This window comes from Lissotriton helveticus, chromosome 4_1, assembly GCF_964261635.1.
Source record: "Lissotriton helveticus chromosome 4_1, aLisHel1.1, whole genome shotgun sequence".
Lineage (NCBI taxonomy): Eukaryota > Metazoa > Chordata > Amphibia > Caudata > Salamandridae > Lissotriton > Lissotriton helveticus.
This window is the reverse complement of record NC_136063.1, coordinates 762753393-762774823: the sequence shown is the minus strand read 5'-3', so window position 1 is coordinate 762774823 and position 21431 is coordinate 762753393. Positions and strand designations below refer to the sequence as shown.

The window sequence follows — 21431 nt, the reverse complement described above, 5'->3', positions numbered from 1 at the left end:
TGAACTGCCTTACAAGCAGCAAACATGTGGCGCATTGCCAACACACAAGCCTTACTAACACGCTATGATTGGGCCCATTATGATGAGCTCGAAGACATAATGCAACATCTCCCTGATACATTTAAAGATGGAGCTAGTGAGCTAATTCAAGAAGGGAAAATTATCACTAACACATCTATCCGCTGTGCACTAGATGCAGCAGACACAGCCTCCAGAGCCATCAATACTAGCGTCCTGCTGCGCAGGCATGCTTGGCTGCGTATATCTGGCTTCAAGCCAGAGGTCCAAAGAGCTATACTCCATCAACCATTCGATGAGCAACACTTATTTGGACCCAATGTGGATGTCTCCCTCTCAAAAATGAAGAAAGACACCGACACTGCAAAATCTATGGGAGTCTGTAGTCGCAGGCTCCCTGACGTTCATTTTGTCGCTCCACATATAGAGGTGCAAACAGAGGGTACTCATCAGACACACCTTCAACAGGGTACAAAAGCACCACTCAGTCTACCTACAGTAAGGGCTACCAAAGGGGAGGTGACCGCGGTAACAACAACAAAGGCAGAGGCAAGAACAACAACTCACGCTCTGCCTCCACCCCTACCCAATGACTCTCCTCTCCCCGCCCCATTCCACTCCTGACGGGGGAAGGATACAGCAATACCTACCAGCCTGGGAAGACATCACATCAAACAGGTGGGTGCTTCAAATAATTCAGTCAGGTTACTGTCTAGAACTAACAACAACACTACGATCAAATGGGACCCAAGGGAATATTTAAAGACCAAGCTCTGGGAACATTCCCAACAGATACATAACAAAAGAGTACCAGAGGGTCTATAGAAAAAGTGAGTTTACAGAATGTGCTACCGCTCAACACAGAACTTTCTAACTGACTAAAGGAAGGTAATCAATGACACCCTAGCAGATGGTCAAAGATACCCATCAGTCACCACTCGGAACTGCCCTTCATCATTTGGGATTCCTTCGAAACCATCTATCCTGATGTAGTATTCTCAGAAAAAAAGGGAACCAAGGTGGTAAATGGTCCCTTTAACTGAAAAAGTAGTATGGTGTACCACTCCTCTGGGCTTATGAGTGGTAAAGCGTGATGTAACTGATTTGGTGCAGTGCAGAAAACTAGTGAAAAAAGAAAAAGAAGTGTGTTAAAATTGGATGAGGGAGTACTGAACAAAATTTATTTGGATGATACTCACTCCGCCAATATTAAAAATTTGATAAGACAGTTTGAAAAGATTAGCTGTCTAGATATGGTACCAGGTCGACATGTTTCAGCAATTAATAGACAAGTTTGTCCTTGCTTTCTTCAGGACCCAACAACAATATTGCTACTGCAATCTTAAGAAGAAAAAATAATAAGTGAAAAAAGGCAGTAAGACACCAGATATAGGGACAAGTACAGAGATCACCTGCAGTTTCTAGGTGATGAGTCTTGTCTATCCTTACTGGTCATGTGTTTCACTAAAAAGTCAGAAAAAAGAGGTTAAGTGCCAGAGAGGCAACAACACATACATAAACACACAATACCGCTAGGTCTATTGATTATAAGCCTTAGCTTAGTCAAGCCCTCAGTGCTGACTTTTATCACTCATGCACGTAGTGTATTTGATTGACATTTCAGGATATATAAATTATATGCCCAATGAAAGAAAATTGCATAAATCCTACCATAACTCGTAAGAAGTGACGACCTCACCCCACCTGGCAGTGGCTCAGGAGTAGAGTGAAGCACCGCTCTATAAGGGGCAAGTAAACGAAAATCGATAACATGCCTTTCTTCAATAAAAGCTCACCTCCACAGTAATAAACCCCAGCAGCAATCGTTTAATATTCAAAAGAACATTCAAACAGGATTTCCCCTCCTATTTCAAAGAACGCCGTAGTTGGTGTTGAAAACTCTGTTTAATTACAAACGGAAACAGCGTGATTCGTGACAGCCAGTCGTTTAAGCATGTTGATGTCTCGTGTGTTTGTTCATCCGTGATCGGCGTTCAAACATACAAAAAAAGAGCAGCATGTCACTTTAAAATAAATGAATACCCCTGTCAAAGAGAGCGTGAAGCCCAATTTGTACAAATAGCAAAAATGGACGATAAAGTCGTCCCTGGAGCGTATCTCTCACCGACATAGTCACCGCGAGCTTACCTGTCCGTCGGTACTTCGAAGCCGGCATCTGAACCGACTGGGGAGGTACCGACGGCACAGACCGCAGTTGTATAAAAGGGCCATGTTGATTGGCTTAGCGGGTCATGTGACACCCCAAGTGTGGTCGCTGATTGGTCCGCCGGCTCAGACAGAGTTTGTTCAGAAAAGGCCGTGCTGATTGGCTTGGCGAGTCATGTGACATATCAAATGTGGGAACGCATAGGACTAGAAATTCGTCATAATAAGATGCCATGGAAACCCAGAGAAACAATAGTGTTTCCAAGGGGCGTACCAGCGGTCTCGTTACCATGTTATGTTCGAACCAAAGGTGCATGTGCAGAATAATACATGTAACTGGCGAGCAGTTGTTCGTGTCGACCGTGTTCTGCATGTTAGGAAAAACAGCACCATTATCGATCTTGATCGGACTTGGAGATGGCAATGTTCTATGGCATAGCATGACAACAGTCTCTAAAACAATCAACGTAGTAAAGCCACGAGGTGGTTTACTACCATTGAGGGCAAAACTACTTTTCTTTGAATAGTCAATATTTAATTATCTGAAAAGATCACCTGGTGTAATTTATTCACTTAAAAGGAGGACCAAGGAATCTCATCATTAAGCCCACTACGATGAGTGTCAAGCTTCAGGACCCATTTTTGTTCCTTTAGAAGAAGAAATTTCGCCACATCTGCAGTGTGAGAAGGAATGAATGGTTGTTCCAACACGGTCCATTGGAATGCCGTGGAGGAATGATGTGCTTCTAAAAAGTGTGTGGTTAGCTTGGTAGCCTGTCTCCTACATCGAATTGTGCTCTTATGCTCAGATATCCTGACGCGTATTTTACTTGTAGTCATCCCCACGTATTTAAATCCGCAGGGGCATGTTATCAGATACACTAGTCGTTCACTATTGCAATTCTTGAATTTTAACTGTCTCCAGGGTCTCGATGTACCTATGTCAACCTCCACAGTTTTCTTGGTTTGTGGGCACGCCTGACATGAACCACAAGGATTAGTCAGTTAGAAATTACTGTCTAGAACTAACCTCTACCCCCCAAACATACCACCCAAACAGCGTCCAATGTCACAAGATCATTTAACGCTGCTCAGACAAGAAGTACTTCTCTCCTGCAGAAAAATGCAATAGAAATAGTTCCAAAACATCAAAGGAACAAAGAAGTATATTCCCTATACTTCTTAATTCCAAAGAAGGACAGATCTCTGAGACCTATTTTAGACCTCAGACCTTTAAACGCTTACATATAGTCAGATCATTTCCATATGGTCACACTTCAGCAATGGTGGAACACAAAAAAAACCTGTCAAAAGGCAGACTATTCCTAGAGCCAGTTCCACAAATAATACTAACAGCAGACGCATCGCTCTCCGGCTGGGGAGCCCACCTACTGCATCACACCATGCAGGGAAAGTGGACACCAATGCAAAAACTACTCCACATCAACCATCTGGAGTTCTTCGCTGTGTTTCTAGCTCTAAAAGCATTCCAAAAACAAATTGCAAACAAGACTGTCTTAGTCCGACAGACAATATGACAGCCATGTATTACATAAACAAACAAGGAGGGACACACTTTCTGCAGCTCTCTCAACTAGCTCATCAGATATGGAGGTGGGCGATTCCTCAGAACATCTTCTTAATAGCCCAACACGTCTCAGGGGTTTAAAACACCATGGCAGATCTGCTAAGTCGGCAGACTCAGCAGATGCACTCGTGGGAACTTCGTCCACAAGTGCTTCATCCGCCCACGACAACGCAAAATGCCCACACTTCGCCGCCAGGTACTCACACCCATTGGCCAAAGGCAATGCGATATGGATGAACTGGTCAGGACTATTTGCGTACGCTTTTCCTCCTCTACCAATGATTCCTGTACTAGTACGCAAGATGCAACAACACTTGCTAACGCTTATACTAGTAGCTCCAACGTGGGCCAGACAACCGTGGTACACCACACTGCTACAGCTATCTGTGGTACCACATCAAAAACTAAACCGATCTCCACATCTTTTAACTCCGAACCATGGAGAGATCAGGCACCCGGACCCAGCTCAGCTCAACCTTGCGATCTGGCTCCTGAAGTCATAGAGTTTGGTTATCTTAAACTCCCTCAAGAGTGCATGAATGTTATCAAGGAAGCAAGGCGTCCCACCACTAGAGCATGTTATGCTGCTAAGTGAAAACATTTTGTAATATACTGTCAAAACAACAACATAAATCCCCTAGATGTGTCCATCCAACCCATTATAGGCTATTTACTACACCTTCCAAAGTGTAATTTAGCCTACACATCTATCAGGTTGCACCTAGCTGCCATTGCAGCTTACTTACAAAATAGACAACATCTGTCTCTTTTTAGAGTACCAGCCATTAAAGCTTTCATGGAGGGTCTCAAAAGGATAATACCTCCAAGAATACCACCTTCACCTGTGTGGACCTTAAACATAGTGCTCACACGTCTCATGGGACCTCCATTTGAACCTTTACATAAATGTGAATTGCAATTTCTCACATGGGAAGTGGCTTTCCTAGTAGCCATTACTTCTTTAAGAAGAGTTAGTGAAATGCAAGCTTTTACCATTCAAGAACCTTTTCTGCAAATGCACCACAATAAGGTTGTTCTTCGTACAAACCCTAAATTCCTTCCAAAAGTCATTTCGCCATTCCATCTAAACCAATCTGTGGAACTGCCAGTTTTCTTCTTGCTGCCACAAACAGTAGCAGAAAGAGCTCTGCACACCTTAGATGTCAAAAGAGCATTACTATATTACATAGAGAGAACACAAAGCTTTAGGAAAACAAAACCGCTTTTTGTATCTTTTTCACCACCGCATACAGGCAACCCAATATCAAAATCTGGTATTGCCAGGTGGATCGTTAAGTGTATCCAAATATGTTATCATAAAGCTAAGCGTACACTAACAATTCCTCCAAAAGCCCATTCTACAAGGAAAATAGGGGCTTCCATGGCATTCTTAGGGAACATTCCCTTAGAAGACATCTGCAAAGCAGCTACATGGTCTACACCGCACACATTCACAAAACACTATTGTGTAGATGTGCAAACAAAGCAACAAGCCACTGTAGGCCAAGCTGTACTTAAAATACTATTTCAAACAACTGCAACAGATACGGGTGGTCGCCGCTAATGTGGGTACTGCTATACAATCTATGCATAGTGTGCAATCTGCAGCTCATATGCCTCGAACGGAAAATGCTACGTACCAGTATGCATCTGTTCTTGGCATGTAGAGCTGCAGAATTGCACATGCCCACCCGCCTCCCCGGCTACCTTCATCTGTTCCAGTGTTATCGTCATTAGATATAAACACACATGGTCATAACTATCTCTTAGCTCCATCACTTCCCTAATGGCAAAAAACAATCTGGGGATGGAGCCGATGCCCATGCGCAGTATCACCCAAAGGAGTAGTCACCTATCTCGTGACTTCCAAAGACTTTCTACAAGATAAACAAACTGCAAACAACCGGGCCCAACACTAGGTGGCCATCTATGCATAGTGTGCAATTCTGCAGCTCTACATGCCAAGAACAGATGCATACTTGAGCATTTTCCTTCTTGAAGTAAGTATAAAGGTGAGAATATTTAATATTGTAGGTTTTCGAAAAGACATGCATCCCTATGATCTACAAACAGCCTACGTGAATTTATTTGTAGTTCTGTATCCCACATCCGGGCACAAGCGGAATCTGTGAAAACTTACAAACTCTTTATTTTGCATCCACAACATCTTAAATACTACCTTAACTCTGGCTCAAAACCTAATTCTCCAAGTGGCCTTTTTCAAGAATATATCCTATTGCAGAAAATCAGAAATAAGATAGATGGTTGGTTTCCACTCTATTATTGTATGATCATAAATTTACCTATATGGAGCTCCCTCACCCAAGTACTTACTGGTGTAACCAGTTTCCTGTTCTCCAGACTACTTGCATGCCCTGGGCCTGCTGCCAAGTTAAACTGAGTCGTAAAATGTCAAGTTTGAATTCAGGGCCATTCCTGTCCATTCCTAATCCCTGTCCATTTGAAGTGTTCATTTACGTCCTTCTTAAGTCCTTTGTCTCTGTGTAATACAAGCCATTCCTAGCCGTCAGTTGCTTAATTTGTTTGCTTTTGCACTTAAATCCTCTTTTCTGCATTCACCCACCCCTTGCACTTTTCTTAATGTACTGATAAGGTACCACAGCTCTTGTTATAGTGGTATATATCTTGCAGGTTGTTCGCTTCAGCCTATTGTGGAGTTGCAAACACAAGTACTCTGAAGGCTATGCAACATGATTCCACCTTGAAGTATATGGTTCCACAGTACTGAATTGATAACTGCATGGTCTGCTCCTCATACAACCTGCCTTCAACTATCTGATTTTGGTGACCAGGTGTTTTGGGATACAGCTCCCTCAAGGCATTAGTGAAGTTTATGATGAAGCGTTTTGAGAAAAAAAAGCCTAGAGCTGGTGTTTAGAATTATCTGTGACCCTAAGACTAATTCTGCCTGATATACACTCTTGGGTAAGGATGTTCATTTTCCTTAAAAAAAAAAAAGCATCACTGAATATGAAGATAGCCCCTGGCTGATGTGGGCTGACTCCCTCCCCTGTGCTGTAGGCAGAAGGAAACTGTGGATGGCTCTTGAACAGACAAGTGGATGCAGAAAGCTCACTAAAATCACCTTTTATGTATACCTATGCATATGTAATTTTATTATGAATAGTTTTGACAAAATGAAACTGGTCAGACTGCTAAAGCTGGTTCTAAACATTTGATTAATCCCTGCTGATTAAAGTCTGAGAACTGATGAACATTTCAGGGTGCTAGGAACATGTTGCTCACAGTTACATGCTGCAGCATGCTGATCTTCTGTATTTTCAAAATGGGTGATGTGCATCAGTCTTGTTTCTTTACAGCGTTGTATTTTGAATAATGATACTTTATTTTTTCCTTAAACAGAAGTCAATAAAACATTTGACCCTCTGTACAGTGCTGTCAAGGGAGCAAATCAGTTTGCAAGATTAGTTGTCCAATGACAAATGTGATACGTTTTGTGAAATGCATCCTTATGTAGTGAAGGGAGTAACTACATTCTGGATATCATGGCTCATCCGCTGTGGGGGGGGAGGGGGGGGGGTACCTATTCATTAGTGAGACATACAGTTTTGATGTGATGGCCCAAGATTAGGGAGGTCAATTTTTTTTCTTTTTTTAAAGCAGATTTAGCAATGATGATGGTGGTAGGGTAGTACTGTACCGGAACATATAGCGGAACTTCTGGCTTAGGGCAACTACAAAATTCTATACCTCACTTGTGCAGTTTATGCGAATTCACGCTTTTTCCTTAATGACGTTTGAGAGAGTAAGATTACCCTTTGGCCATAATGAATGGCCTTTTTAAGTATAGGGAACAAGAGTAAATTTATGATGCAGCGTAAAGGGAATAGCCAAATAAACTTCTGCCAAGAAGTCCTGCTTATTTGAGAGCTTTCTTAGTTTGCTTTTGCTTCCCAGTAACCTCATCATTCACAAGAAAGTAAGACGTTTACAGGTGAAACACAAGCAATTTGGTGCTTAAAATTTAGCATTTTTTGTTTTGTGACTTCGCAGAAGGACATATTTGATTTAAATGTATTTGTATTTTTCTTTCTAGTCTACTGGTCCAGTCGTTAATGTCACTGTGTCGACTGCTCGTCCGAGTGCTACCACTGCTGCAACTCCTGGCACACTTGCCTCCATTGGCACCACAGCAACTACTGGTGTGAATGCAACCACACCAAGTCCTGCAACTGCTGGCCCTCCTGTTGCTGCTCCAGGTCCCGTGACTTTTGGAATGCCTGCAAATTCTCGGATTTCTTCTGCTTTAGGAACACCTGTTACCACCCTAACATCTGTTACTGTTGGCGTGCCTAACGCTACTCAAACGTCTATAAATGGAATGCCTTCTACTACACAGACATCTCGGCCTGTGATGCCTACTCCTACCTCTGTTTGCACACCGCCCACTACTCGGACGCCTTTGACTGTTGGCATGTCTCCCTTTACTAGAACTCAGAGTGCTCCTTTGGGTACTCGGACACTTGAGACTGTTGCCACACTTCCCATTACTCGGACAACTATGACTGGCAACCCACCTTCCATTACTGGAGCACCTCCGAATGTTACTACTACTTCTGCACAGACACCTGTGATGACTGGTGCACCTGTGACTGTTGTGCCTGCAGTGACTCAGTTTTCTCCTACCTCTACCACAACTGCTACTATTCTGACGTCTACAGTTGCTGGTAACACTCCAAACCCCACTCGTATGTCTATCACTATTGGCACACCTGTTGCTACTGGCACCCCTTCCACAGTTGGCACATTTACTACAATTGGTAAGACTGACCCTCCTAGCATTCCCACCACAGTTCCGACACCAAACTCAGTTGATAGTCCTTCTAATGCAGTGCCGGTTTCTCTGGGCTCCACTGCCAGTGTCGGTGTGTCCACCTCTCTGGTCACCCCTGCCATAGGTGGGAACACTTCCTTTATTGGCACACCTGCTGTGCAGGGGGTGCCACCATCTCTTAGCACTTCTACCACTGCTGGGTTGCCAGCATCTGTTGGTACTTTTTCTACTGTTGGGCTACCAACTACGTTTGGTGCGTCTACAACAGTTAGGATGCCACTTCCTCTCTGCACCACTGCCATGGTTCGGATGCCTGTTCCTCTTGGCACCACGACCACTGTTAGGGTGCCAGCTCCTCTAGCTGCCCCTGCCCTGTTAAGAGCACCAGCTGTTCTCAGCACCACCTCCAAGGTTCTGGCACCAGCCCCCCTTGGGACGACAGCTGTAGTTCAGTCACCGGCCCCTCTCGGTGCACCAGCTACCCTTGCCGCAGTTCGGACAACAGCTTCCCTCTGCACCTCTCCTGTTGTTCGGGTGCCAGCCCCTTTGGCCATCCCAGCAACTATTCGAATGCCAGCACCTCTCTGCAACTCTACCACAATTGGGATTCCAGCCTCTCTTGGCACTCCAGCAGCTAATCTGACGTCTGTGACTCCTGCTGCTGGACGACCTTTGACTGTTGGCATGCCAACTGCTATTCAGATTCCTGCAACATTTGGTATGTCTGCTGGTACTAGGATGTCTTTCACCATTAGCACTCCGACTTCTTCTGGGACCCCACTTACCATAGGCTTGTCCGGAGCTGTTCGAAACCCTGTCCCTCTTGCCAGTAGTACCTCAGTTGGCACAGCAGCTCATTCTTTCATTCCTACAACAGTTAGCATGCCTACAGCCATTTGTTTGCCTGTAACCGTTGGAACCCCTGGTGTTACCCGAATGCCCATGACTGTCACCACGGCTGCCCGTCCTGGGACACCTGTGATTGGCAGCACACCTTCGGCCAACATGAATCCAACTCGGTTCGCAGCACCGGCAACACAGAAAGTCATCTCTATCAAGACAGACGCCTCGAAGGCAACACCGGCTGTTCAAACTACAAACTCCACTGTAAGTTTTTTACTTTATCTGCAAATCAGATGTTATTCATAGAGAAAACCATCACCAGTTATTATCGATCTCTGTATATGCATAGTCCTTATTTTGCGAGTGATGTATGCAATTTATTTATCTAGTGGTTTTTCAACATGCTTAATTGAGTGAAAAGTTTGTTTAAAAGTGGTATAATGTGACATGCACTCTGGGTGACTACATTTTGAGGTGCATGAAGGACATTATCTAAAAATTGCCTCAAAAGATCTTGAGGGGGATGGCGGGTGTTACATGTGAATATGTGCTATAATAGGTAGTTAAACGCTTGACAGTCACTTCTCTGCAGGTGTGATTTCATGGCTGTAATGAAAGAAGAGAGAAGTAATATCATGCAAGTTGAAAATCGGACAAAGGGGCCCCCTGTCTGTTTTTAATTCCTTCCCACCAGGGTACTTGACATCTGTTAGTCCACTGAGATCCTTTATACATTCTTCACCTACAGAACATATAACTAAGCAGGACACATGTTCAGATACACAAAGTGTTTTCTCTATTAGTAGGAGAGGGTGGTTCTTTTCCTCTCACCAAGGCTGTGGCGATAATGATTGGTTGTGGCAGCTATGAATCTAGTGATGGGCTGATGCCTTGTAACATTTTGATGTGAGAGAGATGTCTATTGACATTACAAGGAGGGCTTAATGAAAGCAGTTCTCATGGTGCCGTCTGGGCAGACTTTAGAAATTTGCAGAGTGAATGGCAGAGGAAAATAAATCAACACGTCTAATCTCCGTATGAAGGATTTACAGACTTCGATCAATATTCATAGACAAACGAATGGCTGTAGAACTGGATGCCACAATGAATAGTGAAATGGATAACGTCTTATTTCTAATACTTTTACCACAAAAGGAAATTTCAGCACCTAAGCATTTCAAATCCTAAATGAAGAAGCACTCTAGTGCAAATAATGTTGAAGCCTAGAAAAACAAAGGCAATTTAAAAATGAGAAACCTCAAGAGCATAGTTTACAAAACCTAATCTGGTACATTTTTGTAGGGTTCTTAAGATTGCAGTGACTCTGTCAATCCCACTGAAGAAATAAATATGTTAATAGACCCAGAATATGTGTTGGGAGAACAAATTCATGATTAATACATCCCATGTACGTACACATTCAAGTTTAATATCTTTTTCAGGGAGCCGGTCTAGTCCAGTCCCAATCATCTGATGATGAAGGAAACCGCAATGCTGTTATATAGAGCTGTTCTTTTCTTTTAAATAAGTACTTATTGATTTTTCAGGTGAAATCTTCACTGTGTAAATATACACAATCAGAAGAAAAATGTTAGTTTTTTTAATGCATGTCTTAATGATTGTTGGTAAAAGAATTAACATTCTGCAATGCACATACACTTGCAAACTGTTATTCGAATGCACCATCTAGTTTAACAGGCACGTTCTGTTTAAAAAAAATTTTTTTATTGAAATAATGAAGCAAACAAAAAATAACAAAATTCACAAGGCAAGAGACACAAAATACATGATCACGAGTTCAAGCAGGCAGAGCTCCAACTTACAATACATATAGTCAATCAATCAATCAATCAGTGACACTTATAAAGCGCGCTACATACCCGTAGGGTCTCAAGGCGCTGGGGGGGGGGGGGGGGGGGGGGTGCCGCTACTGCTCGAACAGCCAGGTCTTCAGCTTCTTCCTGAAGGAGAGGTGGTCTTGGGTCAGGCGCAGGTCGGTCGGGAGGGAGTTCCAGGTCTTGGCGGCCAGGTAGGAGAAGGACCTTCCTCCTGTAGTCGCTCTTCGGATGCGGGGGACGGCGGCGAGGGCGTGGTTGGCTGATCGGAGGTGGCGTTTGGGAGCGTAGAAGTTGACTCGGCTGTTGAGGTAGCTCGGGCCTTGGTCGTGTAGGGCTTTGTGTGCGTGGGTGAGGAGGCGGAAGGTGATTCTTTTGTTGACGGGGAGCCAGTGAAGGTCTCTCAGATGTCCGGAGATGTGGCTGGTTCGTGGGATGTCGAGGATGAGTCTGGCTGAGGCGTTCTGGATCCGCTGGAGTCTCTTCTGGAGCTTGGCGGTGGTACCGGCGTATAGGGCGTTGCCGTAGTCCAGACGGCTGGTGACGAGGGCCTGGGTGACGGTCTTCCTGGTCTCGGTGGGGATCCACCAGAAGATCTTCCGTAGCATGCGTAGGATGTTGAAGCACGCCGAGGAGAGTGCAGTCGATATTCAGGAAGGGTGGGGGAGGGGGCAGCAAGGAAACAAGCAATAATACGTCAATATAGGAGCTAGGAACGTCAATTTAGGGGGACAAAGGGGCATCAGAAGATGGATCATGTGGGGGAGTACATATATTCCCACGATATGTATTCCATTGAGACCATATCCTACCCCATTTCCTGGGTCTGCCCCGTGACAAATGCACAGTTTTCTCCCGAAGCATGCACCAGTCCATGTTCTCCTTCCAATTTGAGACAGTGGGTGACCTGTGCGAGCCCCAGAGTTGAGAGATATCTCTCTTCGCGACCATATTGCCGAGAGTCGCCCAAATCAACTGCGCCGAATTGTAATCGTTAGGTGCCCAAACGTTCAACAAACAGCGCCTGGCTTCAGGCAGCAGGGACACACCAGTGACCCTTTCCATCACCACATGCACACGGGACCAGAATTCAACCACCTCCGGGCACTCCCATAGAATGTGGAGGAAGGTACCAGACATACCGCAGCCACGCTTACACAATCCATCAGAGGAATATCCCATACGAACCAGACTCGGACCAGTAACATAAACACGATGGAGGATCTTAAGCTGAACAAACCTAAGGCGAGCAGGTATGGCAACCTCTTTAGGCGAGGACAGAGCCGATTGCCAATCCTCGTCATCTAGTTCCAACCCGTCCGCACCCCATGTTGCCCTAAGGCGCACAAGCAGATCAGCTCTATTATTGATCAGTTTTTTATAGATTAATGAAATAGTGCTGTCGGGCACATGACCATCAAGGATGCGGTCCTTGAGAGGGGAGGACTCAGGAATATCGTCACCCACAGCAAAAACTGACAACAGAGCGTGACGGACCTGGGCGTACCTAAAGAATTCCGTGTCTCCGAGCTCGTATTCCGTCTTCAATACTTCAAAGGTCTTAACGGTACCCTTAGACCATAGATCGCCTACCTTACTTACGCCAATCATATCCCATTTGTCAAAGCCTTTCGTTCTCCACAAATGCCCCAAACATTCAGAATCATACAAAGGGGTTGCACAGGTGTATCTACCACACCATCCCAATGCCGCATTCGCATCCTGCCACACCCGTACCGCAATTCCAGTGGGACCGGTCAGTGCTCCATAGAGCCTCTTAGAATACAACGCCCTGTTGAAATTCCCGCCTGGCAGGAGGTATTTATCCATGGCAAAGGGCGGGGCCAGCTATGTAAGTCGCATGGTTGACCGCACTCAACTGGGAAGCCCAATAATAACGCTTGATGTCTGGAAGGGCGATACCACCGTCATACCATGGAAGCGTGAGCTTGGAAAGAGCAATGCGTGTGCTCCCATCCCAGACCAATCGTCTCTGTAAACTCTCCACTTCACGAAAATAACCCGAAGGAACTGGATCAAATGAATTCTGGAGTGCATACAGAAACCGAGGCAGCGACATCATCTTAAAGAGTGCCGCGCGCCCAAGGGGCGACAGTGGCAACCTGCGCCAACGTACGACATCAAGCTTAAGCCGTTGAAGGGGGGGCAACAAATTACGCTCATAGCGCACAGAGGCATCCAAGGAGACATAAATTCCCAAGTACTTAAAGCCGGTCTCACTCACTTGAATTGGAAATCTAGGAGGCAATGGAGGGAGATCTCCTGCCAAAACGTAGACGCAGGATTTAGCCCAATTGATAACGAGACCTGAGTTCTTCCCAAAGGAGGTAAGAACATCAAAAAGTACATTCAGGGATTTCCGAGGGGAGGTAAGGTAGAGAAGTATGTCGTCCGCATATAGCGATACACGATCCTCAATCTGGGGTCCATCGAATGCCGCGCATCGAAGGCTCCCAACGGAGCCATTCCGCCAAGGGTTCCAAAGCGAGGGCGGAAAGCAGCGGAGACAGCGGGCAGCCCTGTCGAGTGCCGCGCCCAAGCGTAAAAACACCGGACACCTTCCCATTAACGACCACCTGAGCCAAAGGCCTCTCGTACAGAAGCCTCACCCAGGCGATGAAGACCGGGCCAAATCCAAACTTCGAGAGGGCCGCCCAAAGATAGGGCCACTCAATGGTATCAAAGGCCATGGTAGCATCAAGGGAAGCCAAAATGGCCGGCTCAGTAAGCGTCTCAGCTCTCGCGAGAACTCCATGGAGTCTCCGAAGAATGAGGGCGGTGTTGCGATGCGGGATGAAACCGGATTGATCCGGGTGGATCAAGTCACCGATAACTTTAATCAAGCGATTAGCCAACAGTTTAGCAAGAATTTTAGGTTCGGCATTCAGTAGGGAAATGGGTCTGTACGATGTACAACGTTCCCGCAGCTTACCCTCCTTGTGGATGACCTCAATTGTAGCAAGTCGTTGATCCACAGGAAGGGAACCGGATTCCAAAGCCTCAAGGAACATCCCCTTCAAGTAGGGCGCCATTTTATCGGGCCGCAGCTTGTACAGCTCAATGGGTAAACCATTGGGGCCATCGCTTTGCCAGAGCGAAGGGAGCGTATGGCCACCGCGATTTCATCCACCGTAAGAGGTGCCTCCATGAGGTCTCGATCGGCGTCAGAAATGCAGGGCAATGCAATGTCCCGCAGCAGCAAGCTAGAGTCGTCCTCATCTCTATCGCAAACCGACGCATACACTGTCTTGAAATGGTCCACAAAACACTGAACAATCCCTACCGGTGTACCGTAACACATTCACCATCAGAATTCTCAATCACCGGCACAACACAATTCACTCTTTCTGTCTTGTCCAACCACGCAAGCAACCTACCAGCCTTGTCACCCACGTCATACAACCTACCCTGTTGCTCTCTATACATCACTTTCGCCGCATCCGTAACAAGGGCGCTATATTCGGCTTGTTTCAAACTGAGGGAGTGTAGCTTTGTGTGAGAGACCCCCGATTCAAGATCATTCTCAAGTACGGTTATTTCAGTTTCCATGCGCACAAGTTCCACATTATTAGCCTTCTTGGTGGCGGCGATCAACTACAGGGACTGCCCACGAATGACTGTCTTAAAGGCCTCCCACAAAGAAACAGAAGAAGAAACAGACCCCACATTTTCATCAAAGTAATGATCAATAGCTTTCACAAGTTCAGAACGGGTTTCGGGATTGCGGAAGTACCAAGGATTGATAGGTGCCACTCTACCCGCACTACCCGCCCCAACCGCAAAACAAAGCCACAGAGGGGAATGATCAGAAATACCCCTGGGAAGCTGGCGAACTTCTCTAATGGAGGAGGACTGGACAGATGGCATTAAAAAGTAGTCCAGCCTAGACAGACTGCCATGGGCCCCAGAATGGAAAGTGTACTGCAGCTGCGTGGGGTGCATCAACCGCCAGCAGTCTACCAGACCAAAGGTGTCAAGCAAGTCACTCAGCCACATTTGGGATCTTGCCAAATCCCTGGGGGGACATCGATCGAGGTAGCCAGAAACCACAGAATTAAAGTCCACACCAAGGATCAGGAAGCCCTAATATAACCATGCCTAGATCAGCGTAAGTAGGGGCCTGCAGGCCCGGAGGGACATACACAGAAAGTATGGACAGTGTCTTCCCCTCCCATCTACCAGTGAGCGCCGCGTAGCGCCCCCTGTCGTCAAGAAGAACTACGTCAATTTCAAAAGGGAGAGAAGTCCGGATAAGAATGCCCGCTCCTCTGGAACCTGAAGTAAACCCTGAGTGAGCCACCAGCTTATATCCACGCCGATTCATGGCATGACACGCATTGCCTATTAAATGTGTTTCCTGCATAAGGACTATGTCGGGGGAGTGGCGTCTAATGAACTGCGACACAATCCCTCGCTTTATCCTGTCTCCCAACCCATTGACATTCCAGGAGAGCAGTCTCAACTCGCTACCCCCCCTCCCCGTGAAGAAGGGAGAGCTGCACCCACACAGGACCCAATGATCAGAGCAATTGAGAAAAATGATACGATGCCTCGTGAACAAAAGAAGACACACAGGCCCCCCCACCACCCCCCCACGAAAACCCGTTACAACACCCCCCACCCTGCACCCCTGCGTATGACTCATGAGCCTCCCCAACTTGCAGTGTGCCTGTCGCCCAATCGAAAAACTAATCTACACAAAGAACCCAGGAGGAAGAAGAGTCCCCATTAACCCCACGCCACCCTCGGGCCGATCTAGAATAAGAACATGGAAACCAATGTCCAAACTCAGCTGAAGTGATGAAAAAGTTCAGACGTCAGGATCCACAAAGTCACTCTCACTCCGGCACGCCTCCCTCGGCGCCACCAGGGTGCCCGGATCGGTCGTCCTTCTTGGGTAAAGAGTCAAGCCAGTCACCAACATTGTCCGTGCGGTCAAAGGAAAAAGGTGCGTCCATCACATTCAATCCGGAGTCTGGCAGGAAACAACATGGAGTATTTAAGGCCCAAGTCCCGCAGCCGTTTCTTAACTCCCTGAAACCCCAGCCTCTGCCTCTGGACAAGAGGTGAAAAGTCGGGATAGAAGGTCACTGAAGCATTGTCTAATTTCACAGGGCCCTTGTCCCGCGAGGCTTGAAGGATAGCGTCCCTGTCCCTAAAATGGAACAGACGTGCAATAATGGGTCGCGTGGGGGGGGCCCAAGCTTCGCCTTCCCGCCAGGGACTCGATGTGCTCGTTCCACAGCGAAGAATTTACTAAGTCCGGTGGAAGCGAGATAGTTTGTGACCAGTTCTTCCACAAGAAGATCGGTTGCAAGCGTCTCGGGATTTTCAGGGACACCGATAAGGCGTACATTGTTACGGCGGGCCCAATTTTCATAATCCTCGAGGCGACGAGCCATCATGTCGTGAGAGGAACGCAAGGTGCCAATTTCAGTCTGAGCGTCCGAGACATCGGTAATAAGACTAGAAGTCTTCAAATCCAACGACTTGACCCTCTCGTTGGTCTTAGCCAAGTCCGCTCTAATCAGCGTTACGTCTACGGCCACTGTGTCGATCTTAGAGGCAAGGGCCTCATACTGCTGTCCCATAGAGGCTTTCAGGCTGGTGATGGCACTCATGACATCCTGTAGCGATACCTCAGAGGACGCAGTAGAATCGGTCTTAGGATCATCAATAGCGCGGCCAGCTCCACCGGGGGACCCCTTTAGATGGGAGTAATGGTCCATAATATTCGTCTGGTCTGACCCCCTCTGAGAGGTGTCTTGATCTTGCGTCTCTCAGCCTCGGGTCTGGCGGCCATATTGGCGAAGGGACCCCGGAGGGGCCCGCGCGACCTGGTGAAAATGGCCGGGTGTTGAGTGGCCAAAAAGATGACGAAACTGGCTCAGAACAGTGGAGGCACCAATAAGCTGGACATGAGGCACTCAGCAGGGACAGCACATAGCCATGTAGAGGCACCAAGCCAGCCAAGAGTCGGTGAGGGCAGCGCAGCAATCAATCCGAGCCGGGAGCAGGAAACAAAACTGAAAGTAAACCGGGGTCCATCCAGAGAAGACCCCTACAGCCGTTGTTGTTGAACTACTCCGCGGCCAGACGATCAATCGAGCCCCCGGTCCGCCGCAGCGTGGGCCGCAAAAGTTCAAGACGATGTAGAAGTGGACCCCAACGTCCGAATTCAAATCTTCAAAGACGGTGAAGATCAGCGAGGAGTTACGAACAAAAGCCCAACTTCAGAAGCAGGATATAGTCAGGATATTTGCGAAGGGCGGCGCGGGTCCGGGGAGCTCTGTGCTCACGCGACCATCTTGGATGACCGCGAAGCTCCTATCATTAGCCTAGACTATATTATCAGCCACTGCACTCTGTTCTCTCTGAAAAAGCCCATGTACGGTAAAAAGGTGACTCCATGTGTCTACATCTGGGGGCGTAAGGTGTTAATGTATGAGTATTTCTTATTTCCTCCCCCTGGCAAGATATGTCCTGTGGAGGAAATTGAATTGTATCAATTTAAATTTCAGCTTTCGAAACATTTTGGGCATGAGTCTCAAAACGAGGTACCACTTCCCATACCTCATTTCCCTTCCTTTGCCAGTTATCCATTATCCCTGTTGGTCCATAAACGACCACTTCAGCCTTTAGTGTCCTATCTAGCCATGTCATGGCCTTTCTCCTGAACCCCAGTATGAGTAACTTATGTAATACATGGGTTTACAAGTGGGTCTCTATCTTACTTATCCTATATTTCTTGAGTTACAGCAACTATCTTCCCATATGTAAGGATTTTCGCCCATGGGCAGAGCAGTTTCTAGAAGTAATTCAGGGAAAGGTCAGAGGGTATCTACATCATTTGAACAAACAAATTTCCGCCATGGGCCGAGTGGTCAAGGCACTTTTCCAGTCCTTACCATGTGATCCTGGTACGTGCTAGATTTTGAAGCTCAGGAAAAATGTTGCAACAGGCTGAGTCTTTGCACAGTATCTATCTAAGAATTGTTTGACTACTGTCAGTAGGTGCAGCACATTACCTCTCCCATCTCTCGGCTTCAGTAATCACTGTTTACCTGTCTGATTTGGTAGCATTTGGTTTACAGTAAATGGGTTCCAACAATCCACATGGGTGCCAACTGCAACTGTGACACTACATAAGAGTTCAAAATCGGGAACCCTCAATCTTCCCTATTCCATGGGCGGACCTAGTTTACTCAGTGACCCTGTGGCGTCCAGTATTTTATATTAAATCCTTGAATACATAGTCTAGGTCTCTGAAAAGGGTCTGTACAGAAAATAAAATCCCAGGACATTTAAAAGGCATGTTCCAACTGCCACTTGACCAGCGAGTGTCAACCCTTTGAAAGTGTCCTTCAGAAGGCAATGCCTCCCCCCCCTCCCCCCCACCCTCCTTCACCACTTATCTGCTCTGCCTTATCTTACCATCTGTCTGATACATGTCGATGTATTTTATTTCTCCCTAGATAATCACACATTCTCAGCGATAGCTCCAGGTATCAGGAACGACTTAACCCGTGGTCTGATGCCTCTCTACAATTCCTTATCTTATTTCTGGGCAGAGCTGGATTTATCTTCACATCATTAACATAAAGAAGTATCTGTTGCATACATTGATTAGATCCGTGGTGTCTAGTGTAGCGTGTTATTGTTTCTACCTTTTGTACTGCATTAGGTTAGCTTTTGAGGCCCTCAGCAATTTCAATATGAGTGGACAAAGAATCACCCTGTCACTTCCCCCTCTTTATGTTTTTGTCGATTCTACCTTTGTGAGCTCCAGCCAGTGGTCCAGTGTACAATAAAGTTATACATGTCAACATGCTCTCCTTTAATACCCAGATTTTCAGCACAGCAAATATATACTTCCAACTTATGAAATCGAAAGCTTTTTGAATATCTGCTGTCAGTACTGCTGCCCTTGAGCATGGTTATGGGAGCTTCCATGAACCAGAATATTCAGCTGATATGAGACCTTTCTACTTTGGTCGTGGTGTATGATAGAGGGCAGCAAAAACAATTAACTGGTTTCCAAGAATCCAAAAATGTATGATGTTTTATATCAACAGGAGACTGAAGGACTGTCCATGCAGAGTTTCTTGTTCCAGGTCTGTGCAAAGATTATTGGTGCATCTCTTGTTGAGCACAGTGGTATATATTTTTCATTAGCTGTTTATAACACAAACAATGTAGGCACTAAAAAGCGCACAAGTTGCATTAAATTAGATGTCGTCCTTCGGACCCTGAGATCCCACCCCTGGCCAGTTCAAGTATTGCTTTTCTCCCTTCTTGAATGGTTAATGGTGCTTCTAGGGCTTACACATGCTTTAGTTCTGTAGAGTCTAAAATCGCTCTTACACTGCACTGCTCCAGCAGGTCTGATACCTCTTTTTTCGCTGTGTAGACCTGCATAATCATCTAGGATCTCTAGGTTTCTCTCTTTCTGTGTGTGAATTACCTGTCCAGCCTTATTGTGTAAGATGGTAATTGGAGATCCCCTTTAATCTGATCTTTTCGGGCATGCCAAAATTCTCTTAGCCTTCTCCCCTTCTGTGTGTATCTTAGCTGTATATGGTTTATAGTCGACATAGAGCAGTCTTCCCAGAATAATTATATATCACTCCCTCCCTTGATTCAGCTATTCTGTAACTGTGGTGTCCTGTCCAGCAGTTACCTGCAGTGGTCGTTTTTCTAGGGCAACCATCGAATACTCTGACCTCCGCTCGCTACTTCAAACGCCTCACACTATATCAGTAGATCGGAGGCAGTCCTGCTGCTTTCTGGAAAGTTGTATTACTTGGTGGCACCAAGATTTACTTCTTGTTCTAATATGACCCAAGAACATACTCTTCATCAGAGGATTAAAATTGGAGCCAGTTTTCAGAATTAGTGAGGCTACACGGTGGACGTATGTAGTGCAGAACATATTAACTAGCTGTACATGTACGTCATACATGAATGGAGTAGAATAGGGGTGGTTTGTGTGGGGCTGGAGGAGTCAGGATGTTAAAGGTCATGGAAAGGGGCCCCAGTGGCAGGGATTGTGCTAGGTCCATGTGCATAGGTTTAACTGCATAGACCTTTAAGAGACCAGGAGGTGCAAGCAACTATCTTTGCTAGCCAACTTAAAGCAACACCAATACAAATCTGGTTGTATTTGCTCAAAGGCACACTCCTTCTCCTATGTTGTTGTTAGATCTGCCTTTTCAGTTTTTCCACTCTACACTCTAAACCACACCCATTCAGATACCTATTTCTGTGACGTCTCAGTGGATTGTTTGTATACACAAACTAAGTTTGAATTTTCCTTCATTCAGAGAGATACTTTCTATAGTTGTCGCATCACAGGCCCACATGAACCATACTGCTTCTGTTTTACTATCCAGCGCTTCTCTTTAGGTAAGCGGGGTTTCCATTGTTTTGTGCGTTTGACAATTTACCAGAAGTGTAACTTCTAGGCCAGGCTCCTTTTCCTGTCTCTGGTTCTTAACCAGCTTGGAATTCCCCGTTATCATTCCTGCTGCTTTGCTGCGTGGAGTGTCTGTTTTAATTGGTAAGGCTAATAACTAAGCCCCATCTAGGATTGCGAAGCACCATTATTTTGCATGACCCAATTGTATCTCTATTTGTCATTGATCAGGTTTTTCCTTAAGATCGATCAGCCTACCACATGAGTAGGTTGAATCACAGGCAGTGGCAAGCATGTGGGCAAAAGAGTTTCTCAGCTTCTGGCACAATCATCCTTTATACATGCCCTCTAGACCAGTGTGTGTTAGAGGTTCATGAATAGGAGAAAGTGGATGCGTGTTGCTGACCTGTCAAATTTAAAGTTCAAGTTATGAGCTATTTTCAGCATTTAATTTGCTCTTCCATGACTACTCACTTTTATGTGCCAATCCTGTTTTATTCTCGATTGGCTTTAACAGGGCCTACTACTGGAGTAGTGTCTGTTCTACTCGCTGTTCTACCATCCCCCACGTTGCTTCTATAGCAACACCTGGGCATAGGTGGGCAGTTGAACTCGCAGTGCGCTGCTGCCTCAATCATCCCTTGGTTTAGGTATTCAATCCTCTGTGGTCACCTTCCTCAGGCTATGCTCTGTTACCATTGCAGCAGCCCTTCTGCCAAGGGTTGCTAA

At 46.0% G+C, this 21431-nt stretch overlaps 1 protein-coding gene across 2 annotated transcripts in view; it reads left to right on the top strand.

Annotated features, from left to right (window-relative positions):
- TAF4B (TATA-box binding protein associated factor 4b) overlaps positions 1 to 21431 on the top strand; it is a 309374-nt gene that overhangs the window by 33219 nt on the left and 254724 nt on the right. For both annotated transcript variants that reach the window (XM_078687389.1, XM_078687390.1), the window contains one exon: positions 7851 to 9695. In XM_078687389.1, the coding sequence (XP_078543515.1) occupies positions 7851 to 9695 (1845 nt within the window). The remainder of the gene's footprint in view (positions 1 to 7850; positions 9696 to 21431) is intronic.